Consider the following 17,702-nt stretch of genomic DNA (forward strand, 5'->3'; position numbering starts at 1 on the left):
CCTGCGCGCCCACGCTCTGGGCTTCCGGACAGGCGCGACGGCGCCCGGGGGAGAAAGAGACACCCCTCTTCAGTGTGCGAAAGCAGTTATAACTATGTCGCGGCCTCCCACTAGCCACCAACCCGCGTCCTCGGGAAGGCGTCAGGGAGGGTCCCGCCTCAGCGGCCGCCTCAGAGCACGTGAAGCTCTCGGGCGGAGCCAAAGCGAAGAGGCGGGAGTTTGCGGACGCGAACCCTGGCCTGGGAAGAAAAGCGACTCCTGGGCGCACGCGCACAGCGAGGGGACTGGGAGGAGCGTGTCTCCCAGAGGGCTTGCAGAGGAAAGGAGAGCGCGTGGCGCCGCGGGGCCCGCGCACGCGCCGTAGTCTCGCCCCGCCCGCGCGCGCGGCCGGCGCACCGTGTTTTCTTCAGACCCGCCCCCCTCTTCTACTTCAACTAGAGGCGAAGGACGAGAGCAGGGAAGTGTGGGGCGAGGTGGGCGGGGCGTCGCACGCGCGCGCGGCCTGCAAAAGGAGGGAGGGGGACGGAGGGAGAGATCCAAGACAACGTTACCGCGTTAACACCCAGTCGGGAGCCGGCCTGACCCCGCCCCCTACCCTCACGCTATTGGCTGGGAGGCCCCACATGGGCGGGGCCGACCGTGGGGTTGGGGAGGGCAGGGGGCGGGGAGGAGAGGAAGGCGCTGGCGGGCAGTGATGGCGGCGGGTGATGGGGACGTGAATTTAGGCACCCTGGGGAGTGGCAGCGAGAGCAGCAGCGACGGTAGCAGCGAGAGCCCGAGCGGCGCGGGAGCGGCAGCAGAAGGGGGCGGCTGGTCGGCTGCTGCGCTGGCCCTTCTGACGGGGGGCGGGGAGATGCTGCTGAACGTGGCGCTGGTGGCGCTGGTGCTGCTGGGGGCCTACCGGCTGTGGGTGCGTTGGGGGCGGCGGGGTCTGGGGGCTGGGGCCGGGGCGGGCGAGGAGAGCCCCGCTGCCTCTCTTCCTCGTATGAAGAAGCGGGACTTCAGCTTGGAGCAGCTGCGCCAGTACGACGGGTCACGCACCCCGCGCATCCTGCTTGCGGTCAATGGGAAAGTCTTCGACGTGACCAAAGGCAGCAAGTTCTACGGCCCCGGTGAGGAGTTGGACGGGGAGGGGGAGGACCCCCTGCAGCTCAAGCGCGACCATCTTATGATGGGGAGGCCCCTGGGCAAAGGGTTAGCTTGCCATCCTTCTCGACATCTGGATCCCCGCGCCTTGTCTCCCGCACCTGAGACGGCCCGCCCCCCATACGCCTCGGCCGCGGGCCCCTCCGGCGTTTACCCCCCCGAAGTCGGGGTCCCAGTGTCGCCCCAGGAGCCAGCTCTCATCTTTCATTTTTCTCCTATCCCATTTCTCCTCGCAGCCTTTTCTTGTGCTGAATTTTTCAAAATCCTTTTAGTTGTCGCCAGTCACGCTGGCCCTCAGCCTTTCCTGAGCTTTCTGATTCCTGGGATCGTTGGAGGCGGGAGAGAAGAAAGATTTCTAAAGTAGGGACCTAAAGTTTTAGGTGCTGTAATTCATAGCTTTCCTTTCTTTACTCTGTGTGTGTGTGTTTGTGTGTATGTGTGTGTGCGCGTGTGTGTGCACGCGCCACTGAGCTTCCTTTTCCCTCTACTACTCCCCATAAGGCCACATTTAGGTACACGGAGTTCCAAGTCCCAGCCCTCTGTAAACTCCTGTCATATAAGCAACACCTCGACTCTTTTTTTTTTAAAAAAAAACGGGTTTTGGTACGAAGATGCTTTCCAAGATTAACAATATATGTGGGATGAGGCAGACCTGAATGCAGATCCTAATAAATACTGGCAAGGGTCTTCGCCCAGAGTTTTGGGGGTGGAGCTCATATACCCAGCAGGCGTGCCTGTCCGGTTTCTCTCTTTTATCTTTTTTTTTTTTTTTTTTTTTAGTAGGAAGGCAAGTATTCAACTACACGTTGATTATGATTTATTGTGTTTTCACTGAGGAGCAAAAACTTAAAACAGCTATAAATTCATACCCCCAGGCACCAGTGCTGCAAGTTAAAGATTTTTAAAACTTTGCTTTCAGAGAACTGTGTGTGTGTAGGGTGTTTGGTTTAGAAACCCTTCTTTTACAATGTAGTTATAGCATACATTTCAGATTATGTTAATAAACTTCAGTTCAGACTCATGGAACCTGTTGGCATACCATAAAACTGATCAACATTGTACATGCTGGTTGTGTAGTTATTCTGAGCTTTAAAAAAGTGACTACAATAAAAGTAAATAAAATTAGAGACCTAGAGTGACCTGTTATTCGAAAGAGTACATCCAGGTCTTAAAGTCAAGGGGGTTGGCAAGTCTAAAAACAAGTTGGTTTCCTCTTTAATCTGTTAGTCCATGAGGTTTATTGACACTTGCAAATATATACTTACGATTTCTGTGCTTAGTGGCTGGAAGGTATTTTAGAAGTGCTTTGGTTAGTTGTTAATTAGAGGTAAGAAATTGGAGATTCTACATGTTGAACTATTTATTTCTTAGTGCCTTGTATTTTCTGTATATATTTATAGTACATTCAATCCAACCAAGTCACAGATAGCTTATTAAGTACTTGCTTCTCATTGTATAAAAATGAAAACCAGATGTCTGCCTACTCATATCAGCTGAAATAGTTAATACTTTTTTGTTTACTTATGAGCATGGGGGATAAGACAATAGGGCCAAAGTACAATATTTAAACGGACAGACCAAATTAAATAGTTTTTTTTTTTTTTAGTCAAGGATTTACACAGTATGTGTGTTCGATGATTAGAAATTGTGTACAGGTTTAGATTTTTAATACAGAGCTTAACCAAACTAAAAACTCTGCCTTTGTACCCCTATCTAAACTGACAGTGAAGCAACCAAAGTATTAGTACAAAGAAGCATATCGGTCCTCACACATTATGCCTTGCCACTATCTGAAAATAGCTAGGAGAAACAGCCTTAGACACAGTTTGGCAGGATCCAGTGGCAAATGTTCTGCAACAGAAATTTTAAAATTGAGTCATAGTTGTAATGTAGATGGCCTTTGTGTGGCTTGAGCCAGTGAGGGGGTTCCTCGTAACAACAGAGGAGTCAGCTTTAGGTTAGCTTCCACTGATTTCCAGGTCCTAATGAACAGGCTAAGAGTGATACTCAGTTATTTTATTCTAAGTACTTATCAATTAACAACCTAATAGAGATATTTGGAATATTTTATTATTGAAAGGAACCTTAAAGGTAGCCAGATCATCTTAGGGGCTGAGAATATATTTCACATTAAGAGAAGATAAAACACTTCCCAAAAGTCTTGAAGCCAAATTTCTGGCTATGAAACAGACATAAGTTCGGTTTTGGTTTTAATTTTTTATTTTCATCCTCAAATCAATTAAGCAGTTTTGTAGCAGAATAATTCAGAAGTAAAAATCCTTACCTGAGACTCTTAGTAGCTGAAAGAATGAGCTAATAAGGGAGCTAGAAAACCTAGTTTCTGTGCCTAACCAATATCTACTCCCATTTCTCAGTAATGGTTTTAGAGTTAGATTGTTTTGTGAGGCTTTTTCTGTGTTGAAGATATTTTTAGCCATACATTTTTAAAGTATGGGTTCTTAAAAAATTAAATATTGGCAGTTTAATTTAGTGGAGTAAACATATTGGCAAACAGTTGTCATTAACTACATTTGTCAATATTAAATTTAGTAGCAGTTCAGGCAGTTGGCCAGCACGTGAGGAAAGTGGTCATGTAAGAAACAATGAATGTGGAAGGAGAAAGGAACTAGATTTGTTAAGCAGCTACTACATCAAATCCATTAATTTGTCATCTCCACAGTGCTTCAGTGAGATTAGTGAGTATTCTGTCTTTCTTATGGGGAGCCTGAGGTTTAGGAATTTGAGGTAAATTGGCTTGGGTCACACAGACATGGTATTCAAATCCAGACATATTTGACCGCAAAGCCTATCTATTCTATTTCAGGTATACTGCATTCTGGGATAAACTTAAAGAGAATCTCACTGCTGTTATTTTTTATACCCTCTCCTAGTTCCATAAGGATTTAAAGCCTCAAAAGAAACACACTTCATGGCTTTATGTTGTGCTGTTTGATATGGTAGCCACAAGCCACGTGTAGCTTTTTAAATTTAAATTAATTAAATATAATTAAAAATTGAGTTCCTCAGTCACACTAGCCATATTTCAAGTGCTCAGTACCCACATGGCTACCGTACTATACAGTGCACTTTATAGAGCATTTCCGTCTTCCCATTGAGTTCTGTTCAATAGCATTGATTCTAGAGGTCAGGGTAGAAGGAGTAGGAAACTCCATTTGGGGCTTATTATCTCATTTAATTTTCAGACAGCCCTAGGAAATAAGTAATGTTCCCATTTTACAAACGTGGAAACTGAAACTCAGAGAGATTTTGCCCCAAGTCACATATCTAGTAAGTAGCCAAGCTAGAAATCAAACCCAGTCTAACAGGCTTCATAGGCTATCCCCTCCCACTGTATCACAACATAATATAATTTCACGTTTCCATAGTCATAATAGATGAGGAAGACTCCAACAGATAGTATAATTTTAAATAATTTGATGTAATATTACTGCAGTGGAATTAAAACAGTGTTTTTTATTCTTTAGAATGGCAAGAAATTATACAATTGACCTAATAGTTTATCTGCGTTTCTGATATTTAGATATATAGCTTCCCCCGTTATTCCATGTATTCTTTGACATATACCAAAGCTGTATTTTCTCCAACATACCATTTAAATTCCACTGGAAAGGAAAGAAGTATATACGAAGTACCCCCATGAGATGCCTAATATTTAGGAGGTGGGGGAAAGGAGCACATTTACCTTTCATGTGTCTTTCCTCCTTTTTTAACTTTATGTTCAATATGTGAGTTTTATTTGTAGTTTGAAGAATTGCAGCTGAAGCAACAGTTTAGGCATATAGACAAACCTGTTCCTTCATCAATGTCCTACTGACACTACCCAGCTCTCATCCTAGCTTCTTGCTTTGAAGCCAACTGGGTCTGTGTTAGGTCTAATGCCCATACACATTCATTACCTACTATTCATTACCTGCCAATCAGATAAAGGGATCAGCTAAGTCTTCTGATGAATTTTGATACTCTGCTCAAATTTATACTAGTAATTTCTACAGTACCTTCTTGTTTGGCTCTTCTGAGTTCAACATCATTCCAGTGTTTTTAATCTAAGAGGGAATTGTATTTGTATTAAATACTAACACAAAGTATAATAGGATAGCTTAAAGCATGTATAAGACCAGAAGATGTTATTCAGTTTGGAGGAAAGGAGTACATTTAGTAACATCTGGAGTTAGCCATTCAAGTTCTTTTATAATAGTTCTTTCAACAGTGTAACATAGATCACTCCTCCCCCACGTACTTGTGACAGACATCACTAAATAACTGCTGTACTCTTAGAGCCAGCATCTTGTCTCAAGATCTTTAATATAGGATTTCATCTCCACTTTTAAACTCTAAGAAGGAATTGCCTGGATTTCATTACATTGTTGCCTAGATAAGATGTTTTGAGAAATGAGAGTTCTCTGAGTCTTCAAAACATTTGCCTCCCTACCCTCATGGAGTTTATGGTCTGTTGAGGAAGACAGATGATAAACAAGCATTCAATACATGATTATAGTCTGTAATTAAATATGATGTGAAATAAATGAATAGGATATGTAATAGAGGTTAACAAAGGACTTTATTTAGATCAGACGGTTAAGAAAGGTACCTTATTTATATTGGTTTGTCAAGAAAGTGAGGATTGATACCTCAGCAAAAACCTGAAGGAGCCAGCCTTACAAAGATTGGGTATATCAATGTTTTGAAGCTATCTAAGCACTAGATCTAGAACTGATACTGTGTTAATCGGCAGAGGAAGAAACATCCTTATCACCCTTACTGATTTTCAGATTTGACTTGAGGCTTCATTTGATTAGTGTTACCTCAGTGCTTCTTTTTCCATCCTTTTACTTTTAACCAATCTGTGTTTTTTTCCCTTATAAATAACATATAGCTGATTTTTTCATAAAATTTAATATCAATACCGTCTTTTAACAACTTAATCAGTTTATTTTTTTATTCCTTCCACGTTTTCTCCCCTACTGATTTTTTTTAAATTTATTTTATTGAAGTATAGTTGATTTACAATGTTGTATTAATTTGTACTATACAGCAAAGTGTTTCAGTTATACATACATATACATTCTTTTTTATATTCTTTTCCACTGTGGTTTGTCACAGGTATTGAATATAGTTCCCTGTGCTATACAGTAGGACCTGGTTTATACGTTGTCTGTATACTAGTTTGCATCTGCTCACCCCAAACTCCCAATCCATCCCTCCCCCACTCCACCCACCCCTTGGCAGCCACAAGTCTGTTCTCTATGTCTGTGTGTCTGTTTCTGTTTCACATCCCCCTACTGATTTGGATGCATTCTATTTCTATTCTTTTGGTGATAAGATTCTTTTCCTTCAGTTTTTGCTATAGAATATAAGAATGTTAACCAAACATTTTTGTATGAATTAGAAAGAACTCTTTAAGACACTTCACTGCCATTTGACAGAATATTTCTTAATATTAAATATACAAAACTATCATGTATACAAATGTAAATGGTGTCCCCTGGAGTTATATGGTACATAGCCATATATTGTGGCCCTGGTTAGAAAACATTAACTCTAATTCCTCCCACATTCCATTTTTTCTATGTTATTACTATTAGACTTCTAGTTTTACTGCAGTTTTTAAAACTCTACCCCCAAATTGGTTAAATTATTAACTTTTTTTTTAATAGTCAATCTTCATTTAAATTTACCAACATAGTTACCATTTTCTTTATTCACTGTCATTTCTTGCATCTCATTTCTTTGTTCAGGGTTCAGTTTTCATTTTAGTGAGGTACATCCTATAGCTTTTTTCATTGATAGAAAAAGATTCTGTGTCTATCTGCCCTCACTCAGGAATAATAGTATAGATGTAGGATATAAAATTGTGGGTTAACTGTTTTTTTAACTCATATCCTCAATGATGTTTTTTTTAGTTTTTTGTTTTCTGTTTTTTTGTTTTTTATTATTTTTGGCTGCATTGGGTCTTAGTTGCAGCACGCAGGATCTTTCGTTGTGGCGTGTGGGCTCCAGAGCGCAGGCTCAGTAGCTGCAGTACATGGGGCTCTGTAGTTGTGGTGCACAGGCTCCAGAGCACGTGGGCCCTGTAGTTTGCAGCACACAGGCTTTATAGTTGAGGTGCGCAGGCTCAGTAGTGCAGCATGCGGGCTCATTTGCCCCACGGCACGTGGGATCTTAATTCCCTGATCAGGGATCGAACCAGCGTCACCTGCATTGGAATGTGGATTCTTAACCACTGGACCACCAGGGAAGTCCCCTTAATTTCTTAATAATTTTAAGTAAACATACTATATCTCTTTAATCTGCTTCTGTTATCTTATTCTTGGGATACCATTTCTCATATCTGTTCTGTGTGCTCACTCCTCCATGGTAGTTTGTTTCTTCATGTAGTTACAACTTTTATTACAAAATTCAGCAATTGCTGTCTTTTTGTTTCTTGAATATTTTCTGTGATGTTCCATGAGCCTTGGGTTGTGGAAGTCTCCCTGTGGAGTGGTTTGGGGTATGCCTCAATGGAAGTTTCTGAAAAAAAAATTTTTTTATTAGGTAATACGTGCTTGAGATAGAAAAATTTTAAAGGGTATATAGTAAAAGATAGTCTCCTTCCCACAACCCAGCCACCATGTTCCCCTCCCTAGAGGTGAGGAACCAGTCTGAGTATCTGAGTCTTGTTCCAGAGCTATTCTCTGCAAGTGAAAGCATGTGGGTATGTACACCCCTCCCATGCACTAATTGTAGCATACTATACAAACCTTTAACAATATTTTAACATATTGAGAGCCTTTCATATCAGTTTAAAGAGAACCATTTCATTCTTTTGAATGTGTGCATAAATTCTATTATATGAATATATCATAATAGTCCACTTTTTTTTTTTTTTTTTTTTGCGGTACGCAGGCCTCTCACTGCTGTGGCCTCTCCCACTGCGGAGCACAGGCTCCGGACGCGCAGGCTCAGCGGCCATGGCTCACGGGCCCAGCCGCTCCGTGGCATGTGGGATCCTCCCGAACCGGGGCACGAACCCGTGTCCCCCGCATCGGCAGGCGGACTGTCAACCACTGCGCCACCAGGGAAGCCCAGTAGTCCACTTTTAATGAACATTTGTTTCCAATCTCTTGTTATTACATGGTACTGCTCTAAATATTCATGTATCATTTTAAACGTGAGTAAAATCATAATTATCTATCAAATAAATTCCTAGACGTAAAATTACTGAGTCTTAGGGTATGGACATTTTTAATTTGGGTACTTATTTCCGAATTGCCCTCCAGAGACATTGGACAAATTTACACTCACACGAAAATGCCTGTTTCTCACCCTTTTGCCAAAAATGTGATATTAAACTTTTTGGTCTTTGTCAATCTGAGCAGTTAAAATAGTATTTCAATATTATTTTAATTTACATTTCTCAGTGAGGTTGGACATCCTCAAAAATTTGAGTCATTTATGTTTCCTTTCCTACAAATTATCTATTCATATATTTTTTGCCACATTTTTTCGATCATGACTATTTTATTGCAGCTGGGCTTTGTATCATACTTAAAGCTTTTCTTAATACTTAATACTTTTATGGTTTTAGTTTGTTAGTTCCACTTGGAATTTATTTTGTTTTAAGAAGTGAAGTAAGCATCCAACTTTTGTTTTTGTTTTCTTACAGAGGGCTGTTCAGTTATCCCAACATCATTTATAGAATAACTTCTTTCTCCCAATACTTGCTGTATTACCATTACTGTTTGTTAAATTCCAACAGATATTTAAATCCATGCTATTGTATTTTTTTCACCTTAGAGTTCTCATTCTACCTGGGCTAGGTGAACTCAGGCCCCACTCCCACAAACGGCACAGGCCTGGGGTTTTAATTTTTCAAAGTCTTCCCTGCCCCCAGCCCAGCCTTGAGCCCTGGGGCCAGGGCCACTAGCTCAACCCACAGTATTGCTGAGAGCCTCCTAGTTTGAATTTTCGAAGCAAGGTTGAGTTTTCAGTTCCTCTTAGAATTATAGTAGTCAAGAGATTATCTGGTTTGACCTCCAATTTTAGGCATGTAAAATTTGCCCAAGGTCAAGTGTAGGGTGCGGCCTCGGAACCCAGGTATCTTAACTTCTTAAGAGGTATTCTTTCAGTTTTACCATGCTACCTTCTCTCTAAAAGTTCTGGGAGTTCCTAGAGCTAAGTATAAAAAAATAATATCTATTAGTTGGATTTCATTTAGTCACTTTTACATATTGTTTCATTTGTTCCTAGGCACATTATAACCTTATTTGGAATAAATTACTCAATACCAAGTATTATTAGATTTTTTTTTAACTTACTTTAATAATCACAGAAGACTATTGTCAGAACATGCCAGAAAACTGGGCTGTTTATAAACTTTAATGAATTAAAGTTTGTCTCTGAGAGCTATGGTTTTTATACCATGGAAATAACTAAAACATTCTGGAATTTTCTCTTCATAAATACTAATGTAGATACATAATCATCTTAATAGTCACAAAATTATGTGTTACATATTTTAGATATTTTATTTATTTCCTCCTGGAATTGTTTGCTCATTAAATTATTCTTTAAAACATTGTTTTACAGTGACCATATGTTGTTGCCTTCAAAAATATGTCACCCCATTGTCACTTGATTGTATTAAAGTAAGCAGTTTCAGGATACAATAACTAGTAGATTTACTGATTTTTGAACTTCAAAAATCTGTATCATAAGTGGTATTAACTCTTAAAACTGTTAATGAAATCTGAATTCTAACTAGTATAATGTCATTTCGGTGTATTTAACAATATCATGGAAATAAGATTTATCATTAAAATGATGTCCTAGGATATTTGTTATATATGTACATTTAAGAGAATCTGTCTTGGCTAAATAATTGGGTACATTTTTTGTAGCAAGAATTTTCTTGAAACTGTAAATCTAGTTTTGTATCAGCACGATATTTTAGTCTTTGAAAAAGCAAGAGTATAATTTGCTTAGTTATTACTGAAATGTTAATATCTAAATGAGCCTTAATCAAAACAATCTGATTAATTTATATAAGCGAGATTTGAGTGTGTGTGTGTGTGTGTGTGTAAATTATACCATACTGAAGACCTAATACCATTTAAAATTTGCTTTCCTTGGGTAGCTCTCTGCTATTATAGTATTATGGATAGCCAAGAGTAGTTATCAAAATATTAGAATCAGTAACATTTCGGTCTGTTCTGTAAGGAGGTAGTGGAAAGGGGAGGTATTACTGACTTCTTAGATATGGTTCTGATTGTGTTAGGGATGCAGAGAAATATACTTTAATTGGACCTCAAATCCTCCTTTTTCTAAGCAACTCATCCTTTTCCAACTCTAGTTCTGAATCTTTATATTACATTCTTTATGGTCTTAGAGGAAAAAGTAAAGAAAACTGTTTTCAGAAAAACCTTTTCAGAAGTTAAATGCTTCTTGAGGGAAATTGGAAGCATGTGGAGAGGACAGCAATACAAAGAGTAGGAAAATATGTTAATCACTGAATCATTCTTTTCAGGAGTTAACAAAACATCATTTTGTCTAGAATTAGGCTTGGGTTATTAACTGTTGACTCAAGTTCACTCTAAGTTAGCCAAACCAAAAAAAGAACATCATTCCCTCTTAGGGAAGTTGGCAGACAATTTTACTAAAGAATACACTGTTATACGTTAATACACTCAAAGATGGAGGGTTTTATGACTCCTATTTTTTATAGTGATCATCTTTTCTTCTCTCCTGTTTACCATTTGGATATGTTTTAAGGTTGATACTGTGAAGTATCCTGAAGTAGATTGACTTTTGTAGGCCAGGGAGGTAAATATTATAACACAATGCTAAGAAAAGCTGATGATGTCTAAAAAAAAAAAAAAAAAAAGCTTTTTTTGTTAATGCTCTTCCATTTTGATTCAACAGGTATTCTAAAATAGTCATTTCCCTGAAATTTTGTGATTAGTGAAATGCTCCAGTTTTCAGGATTGTCACTCCATCTTTGGGTTTGTGGGTCCTCTGTGTTTTCTCAAGATGTGTTGTGTTTGGGGTAGTCAGAAAAGTGGAAATGTTACTTCCCAGTTCTGTCAGTAATTTTAGGCAAGGCACTGAATGCCTCCGTTTCTATTTGTCTGCCAAATAGGGAGGGCAAAAACTGTCCCTTCCACTTTGCAATACTGTGAGAGAGGAAAGTGAGATTGCTAGCAAATTCTCCAAAAAGTTGAAATTCTCATTTTACATTTGTAGTTTTTTATAGCCTTGATCAATTTTATTTTTTTCTTTTGTGTGTTTGACTAATCACTGTTTTAAGTTTGTAAGCATTGGTCCAGTTAGCATTAAGAGGCTATATATTGGGCTTCCCTGGTGGCGCAGTGGTTGAGAGTCCGCCTGCCAATGCAGGGGACACGGGTTAGTGCCCCGGTCCAGGAGGATCCCACGTGCCGCGGAGCGGCTGGGCCCATGAGCCATGGCCACTGAGCCTGCGCATCCAGAGCCTGTGCTCTGCAACAGGAGAGGCCACAACAGTGAGAGGCCCACGTATTGCAAAAAAAAAAAAAAAGAGGCTATATATTATTCACAGATTTTTTTTGTCATTGTTGCTTCTTAAGAAAAAAATCACATTAGTTCTCTCTGTATATACATAAATGTGTGTGTGTGTGTATGTATATATATATACATATATATATATATTTTTTTTCCTCCATCTCCTGAAAACAGCCATTGCCACAAAGCATGTGGAGTTATATACCACAAAAAAACACAACTGCTTTAAGGTGGACTGCTTTTCTTTCCCTAGGGACTGTTCTTGCTTAGTTTTAAAAGTTAACATTGGGAATTCCCTGGCGATCCATTGGTTAGAACTTGGTGCTTTCACTGCCAGGGCTGGGGCTCAATCCCTGATGTCGGGAACCCGCAAGCCAGGTGGCATAGCCAAAAAAAGTTAAATGTTTCTCATAAAAAAGAATGAAATGATGCCATTTGCAGCAACATGGATGGACCTAGAGATTATCATAAGTGAAGTCAGTCAAACAGAGAAAGACAAATATCATATGATATCACTTGTATGTGGAATCTTAAAAAATGATACAAATGAACTTTTTTACAAAACAGATAGACTCACGGACTTAGAAAACAAACTTATGGTTACCAAAGAGGATGGGGGGGATAAATTAATAGTTTGGGCTTAACATATACACACTACTATATATAAAATAGGTAAACAAGGACCTACTGTATAGCACAGGGAACTATACTCATTATCTTGTAATAACCTATAATGAAAAAGAATATATATCTGAATCACTTTGCTGTACACTTAAAACTAACAGCATTGTAAGAGACTTAAATTAAAAAAAGAAAAAAAGTTAATGTTTCTCCAAAATAATTAAATCCAATGAAAGAACTTCAGATTTTACTTTGTAAATAGAAACAGTATTAGATTTTCTTCTCTTAAACACTTTTTGAATGTCAGTTGTCATACCTTTTTGAATGTCAGTTGAGATAATGAGCAAAGTTTGAAAGTTACAAACGTTGGCCAGTTGTAAATAGTGTCCCATTTTCTTATATAGAAGACAAATTTAAAAGTATAAAATGATAGCCTAAGTTTATATTAATAGGGGAATGATTAAATAAATTATAGGTGTATCCACTCAGTGGGAAAATATATAACCCTTAAATGATAATTGTGATAGTCACCTAATATTAAGCAGCAATATGGAAAGTACTTAAGAACGGGAACGCAGGAAAAAGTACTTTACTGGAAGTATTGCCTTTATTTTCATGTTAATATATTAATACCTAATAATGCTACTTTTTAAATTTATTAAGGCCACTTTTTCCATGCAATTAAAAAAGAAATGAGTTTTCCTACATCCAGTGAACTTTATGGTGCAGTGCTTTCTGTAATTCAAATTAATGTTCATAAATGTTTAGATTTTTGTCTATTTAATTTTTGAATTCTATTCTTAAAAGTATAGATGCTTTTCTGACACATAACCTTCAATTTCCTAAATGATTTCAAATATTAATATGGCTATAATCATTATTTTGCTCATTTAAAAATCAGGGGATTTCCATTTTTTTCTACTTGTGTACTTCTCATTAGAAAATGCTTTATTCTGTTATATGTGAAGTAAAACTTTCCTCTCCATTCTCCAGAAATGTTGCCACTGTAAAGTGCTTGGTCTGTATTCTTCCTGGTGTTTTTTTGTGCATATACAAACGTGGGTGAAATGTGCATATATATATATCTTTTTTTAAATTCAAAGTGAGTCATACTATATAATTTGCTGAATTGCTTTTTTCAATTACTATATCATGGACTTCTTTCTGCGCCTGTACATATAGTTACCTCATTCTTAGAAATTTCTTCTCATTATCCTATTTAGTGTCTGTGCATGTTTTGAAATTAAGGCTGTGTACCACATAAGAGTCATGAGGTTTCCTTTATTTGACTTTTTCATTTGAGACATTCTAAAATAGGGTTAGATAATCTAAATAATTTCTTTTTTTTCCTAGCGGGTCCATATGGAATATTTGCTGGTAGGGATGCCTCCAGAGGACTGGCGACATTTTGCCTAGATAAAGATGCACTTAAAGATGAATATGATGACCTCTCAGATTTGAATGCCGTACAAATGGAGAGTGTTCGAGAATGGGAAATGCAGTTTAAAGGTACCTTCATTTTGTTGGGTTCTTTGCAAATATTAAATATATGGCCAAAGAAAGTACATACTATTTCATTACTAAAGAGCCTAAGGATGCTGTCTGTTTTCACTGCCATCATTATTTGATGATAAACATAGCTAACTATCAAAATGATTGTTACATGTGCTTATTATTTATAAAATCCATATTTAAAAATTGGCTTGTTACAAACTATAAAATTTATAAAAATTGTGACACCTTTAGTCTTATAAGGTTTGTTCATTAAGGTATAGTTTTTTAAATATAGAATTTAAAACAATTATTTAAAACAATTAATTAGTGATATTGATACTGTAATTTTAGTTTATTCTAAAATGATTTTCTTGATCTTACCTTCAAACCATAAAGGAAAAATGTCATTCTCCTTCATTACATGCTCATGACATCAATTTTTACCGCCTCTGTGAACACTCTGGACTGCTATTTATGTGACCTGTGGATCCCTTGGAATACTTCTGGCTTCTTGGCACTTATACTGGTTTTGCTATACAAAGCAGTCCTCCTGTATTAGCCTCTCGGTTTGTCAGTTAATTTGCTTAAACTAGGTTCAGAGTCTTGACCAAGAAATGACTAAACATGTTATCACCTTGGACATAACGATGTTCTAAATTAAACACCTGGTAACATAAAAACAAGCAATGTAACCGAGATCTAAGAAGAGAGTTTGATAGGAAAAAGAACAGTAAGGTACTAGGCACCACATATCGGGACCTCAGAGAACACAGGATAATAAGTAACGAGTGAATTTTCATCTTCTCATTTGGTTTGTTTTCTTAGGGACTACTAGCATGTGTCACATTTTCTCCCCAAGAATATTTCCTGGTTGGATCTACTTTCCATGTGATTTTCCACCTCATGTACTCTTTCTCCCCAAGAAAGTAACCATTAACTTTTTTATGGTCTTCTAACTGTTGGAAATGCCCTACATTGCCAACTTACCTATCTAATGACAATACTTTGGGCTATTAAAATTTAAAGAACTATTCTGAGACTCACAGTGCACATTAGAGTTAAACCAGTTTCAAAGTACACGTCCTCATACCTATTCCAAGAGCCTGGCATGGGTGACTCCAAAATGGGTCCTGGATGTGCATATATTTTTTTTAAAGGTCTCCAAGTGATTCTGATGCAGTGTCCTTGATTAGGAACTGGTTGTATGGAACACTCTCCTGCAAAAGCACAATTCCCAAGCTTTATGAGTTCCCTGACCTTGTTTTCTTTTGTTCAAGTGTTAGATGAGTACAAAGACTGGACAAGGTAAACAATAGGAAGAACTTATCTTGTTCTATATGACTCTAAAGGAAGCATACACCTTCCCTGCTGTATAATGGAATAGTGAGACAAATTTGATCGCTACTGATTTTCTTTTGATGTATCTTTCAGAAAAATATGATTATGTAGGCAGACTCCTAAAACCAGGGGAAGAACCATCAGAATATACAGATGAAGAAGATACCAAGGATCACAATAAACAGGATTGAACTTTGTAAACAACCAAAGTCAGGGGCCTTCAGAACTGCAATTCTTACTCCCTTTCACAGAATGTCCAGCGTCTTTGGGTTTGGTTCACCTGCTGCAAAAAAACATTCAACAGATTGTTTGTACAAGCTAAATGAGTCTCACCATGAAGATTCGAATACTAGACATTATGCTGCCAGACTCATTTGTTGCAGTTGTTTGTAATGTCTGGTGGGGCTTCTTCATCCTGAAAAGAAGGAGACAGGGATTTTTTTAAAGAGCAAGAAAGTCACAAGATTACTTTTCCTTTTCTCTTTCTTTTTAAAATCAAAGACAACCTGATACATATTTGCTACTTAAGTGTACAGATCTCCTTACAAAAACAGCAAGGAATTCCTACTTCATGCGCTGGGTCTGTTTTAGCAATGAGGGAGGGGGGTTGGTGCCCATCAGTCTGAGTAGTTAAGGCTACTGAAACACTAAGATATGACTCCCCGAGCTTTTCTTTTTGGGTTTTGTCAGAGAAAAGAAAAAAACTTTTATTTCTAAGAAATTTTTGGAAATTAGCAAAAGGGATTTCAGGTGGATTTAAGTCAAAGCTAATTCCCCAACAGTAAGATCATTTGAAACTGGTTTTTATCCCTTTCCTTCCCCTAGATCAAATCAATATTAATTGTGCCTTATTTCACTTACATAGACTTGAATTATTTTTAGGGAAAGCCCCTGTGTGAATTCAGAAGTCACTACAAGCAGCATTGAGACTGAAGTTGGAATATTCTGTTGACCGCAAAACCTTGATGTCATTCTGTGTATATAGAATGTAAAAGGAATATTCAGTGTTACTGCCATATATGTTAATATACACAAACTTAATTAGCATTGTCATGGCCAAATGCATTCCCCCATGCTTTTCTCTTTTCAAAAAAAAATTGAAAAATCAACAACTCTATCCCCTAACAGCTGCCTAATTTTAGGAGTCTTGACTCACATCTTACTGGTGTGGGTGCATGAGGCCGTAGTATGGATGTCGTGTGGGTGTGTCTGAGTGTGTGTGAGAGCGCCTTGGAAGGGATCTGCAGATACTGTAAATACCCGTACCATTTTAATAAAGCATGTACAATAAACCAAAATAAGCTTGAGTTGGACTTTATATACAAACTGTAAGCCAGTGCATTATGATATGGGAGTTGAGATTGTGTATTTGACTCAAGATAAGGAAGAATCTTGGAAATGAAAGGCAGGCACTGGTTAACTAAGTTGTACACATTGTACCACATTCACTGTAACTTTAGGAAGAAATTCCACTTTGTGGAACATTCTCAAGAGATCTGAGATTATTCAGGTAAGAATTGATATATTAAAATGTACATATTTTTTCTTTATATTTTGATGCCAACTGATAATACTAGAAGTAATAGCACTCCAGGTGGTAGTTATTGAACACAAAACAATAAAGGATATTACACTGATTGATAGGTATTAAATTCTTCCATTGTTAGTTTGAAAAAGCTCTTACTACAAGCCCTATACGTGTCCATTATTTGATTGCATCATGACTATTTAGGTTCTTAATTGGAGACAAGTTATACCAAAAAAGACAATTTTATTTAATAACTCAGCAGTTAGAGAAAAGAATTCTCCTGCTTTACGAGTATAATATATGCAGAAGCCATCAAAGAAAGAGGAACTTTTAACTGCAGTAATAAGCTAAAGTATGTAAAATACTACATTCTATTGTGTTCAGTCTTGGAATGTTTTGTAGAAAATGATGAACTTCAGCCAGATCTTTGCTGAAGACTGGTTGTAACAACTGAAGAGTGTTGGTAAATGGTTTGTGTGTTTTTACGTAAAATATTTTCTGAACAGATTTGTTAGAGTATGTGTCCTCTGGAGTAAACTGATATATATGAATCATTTGAGCCTAAACTTAAGAAGTAAATCTACACTTGTGAATAGAGAAACCCTAAATATTCATGCAGTAAAAATTATGTAGTCTGTTAAGAAAAATGAGTAATGTTGTGCTTTGGACTTGAAATAAACAGTGTTCTATGGACAATTCCTCAATTTCAATTGAGTGTTCTCATTCTCAGGAAGTTTGGTGGGCAGTCAGTCATTGAGTAAGGGGACGGGAGCTGTGGTGGCATTGTTGCTGTAGTTTCTCCCTTAACCACTATTTCCCTAACTTGCCTGATTATTAGAACCACTTGAGGTGCTTAAAATACAAATTCTTGGTCCCCAGTCAAAACCTACCACCCACTAAGCCAGAATGGAAAGCGAATGAGTCTCGGACTTTATTTGTAAGAAGTGCCTTGGGTAATTCTTATGATTAGAATTTTCAAATGTGAAAGACACACCAGTCTTTTCAAGTTATACAACTGACTCTTGAACAACAAGGGTTT

General features: G+C 38.0%; 1 protein-coding gene across 1 annotated transcript; it reads left to right on the top strand.

Moving 5' to 3' along the window:
- Nucleotides 1-556: 556 nt before the first annotated feature.
- PGRMC2 (progesterone receptor membrane component 2) lies at nt 557-17,373 on the top strand. The gene is made up of 3 exons (XM_067735093.1): nt 557-1,112; nt 13,657-13,812; nt 15,229-17,373. Exons 1-3 carry the CDS (start codon nt 695-697, stop codon nt 15,324-15,326), a joined length of 672 nt encoding a protein of 223 aa, XP_067591194.1. The 5' UTR covers nt 557-694; the 3' UTR covers nt 15,327-17,373.
- The last annotated feature ends 329 nt before the right edge of the window (nt 17,374-17,702 follow it).

The sequence above is a fragment of the Pseudorca crassidens genome, chromosome 4 (genome assembly GCF_039906515.1).
Source record: "Pseudorca crassidens isolate mPseCra1 chromosome 4, mPseCra1.hap1, whole genome shotgun sequence".
NCBI classification, from domain to species: Eukaryota; Metazoa; Chordata; class Mammalia; order Artiodactyla; family Delphinidae; genus Pseudorca; species Pseudorca crassidens.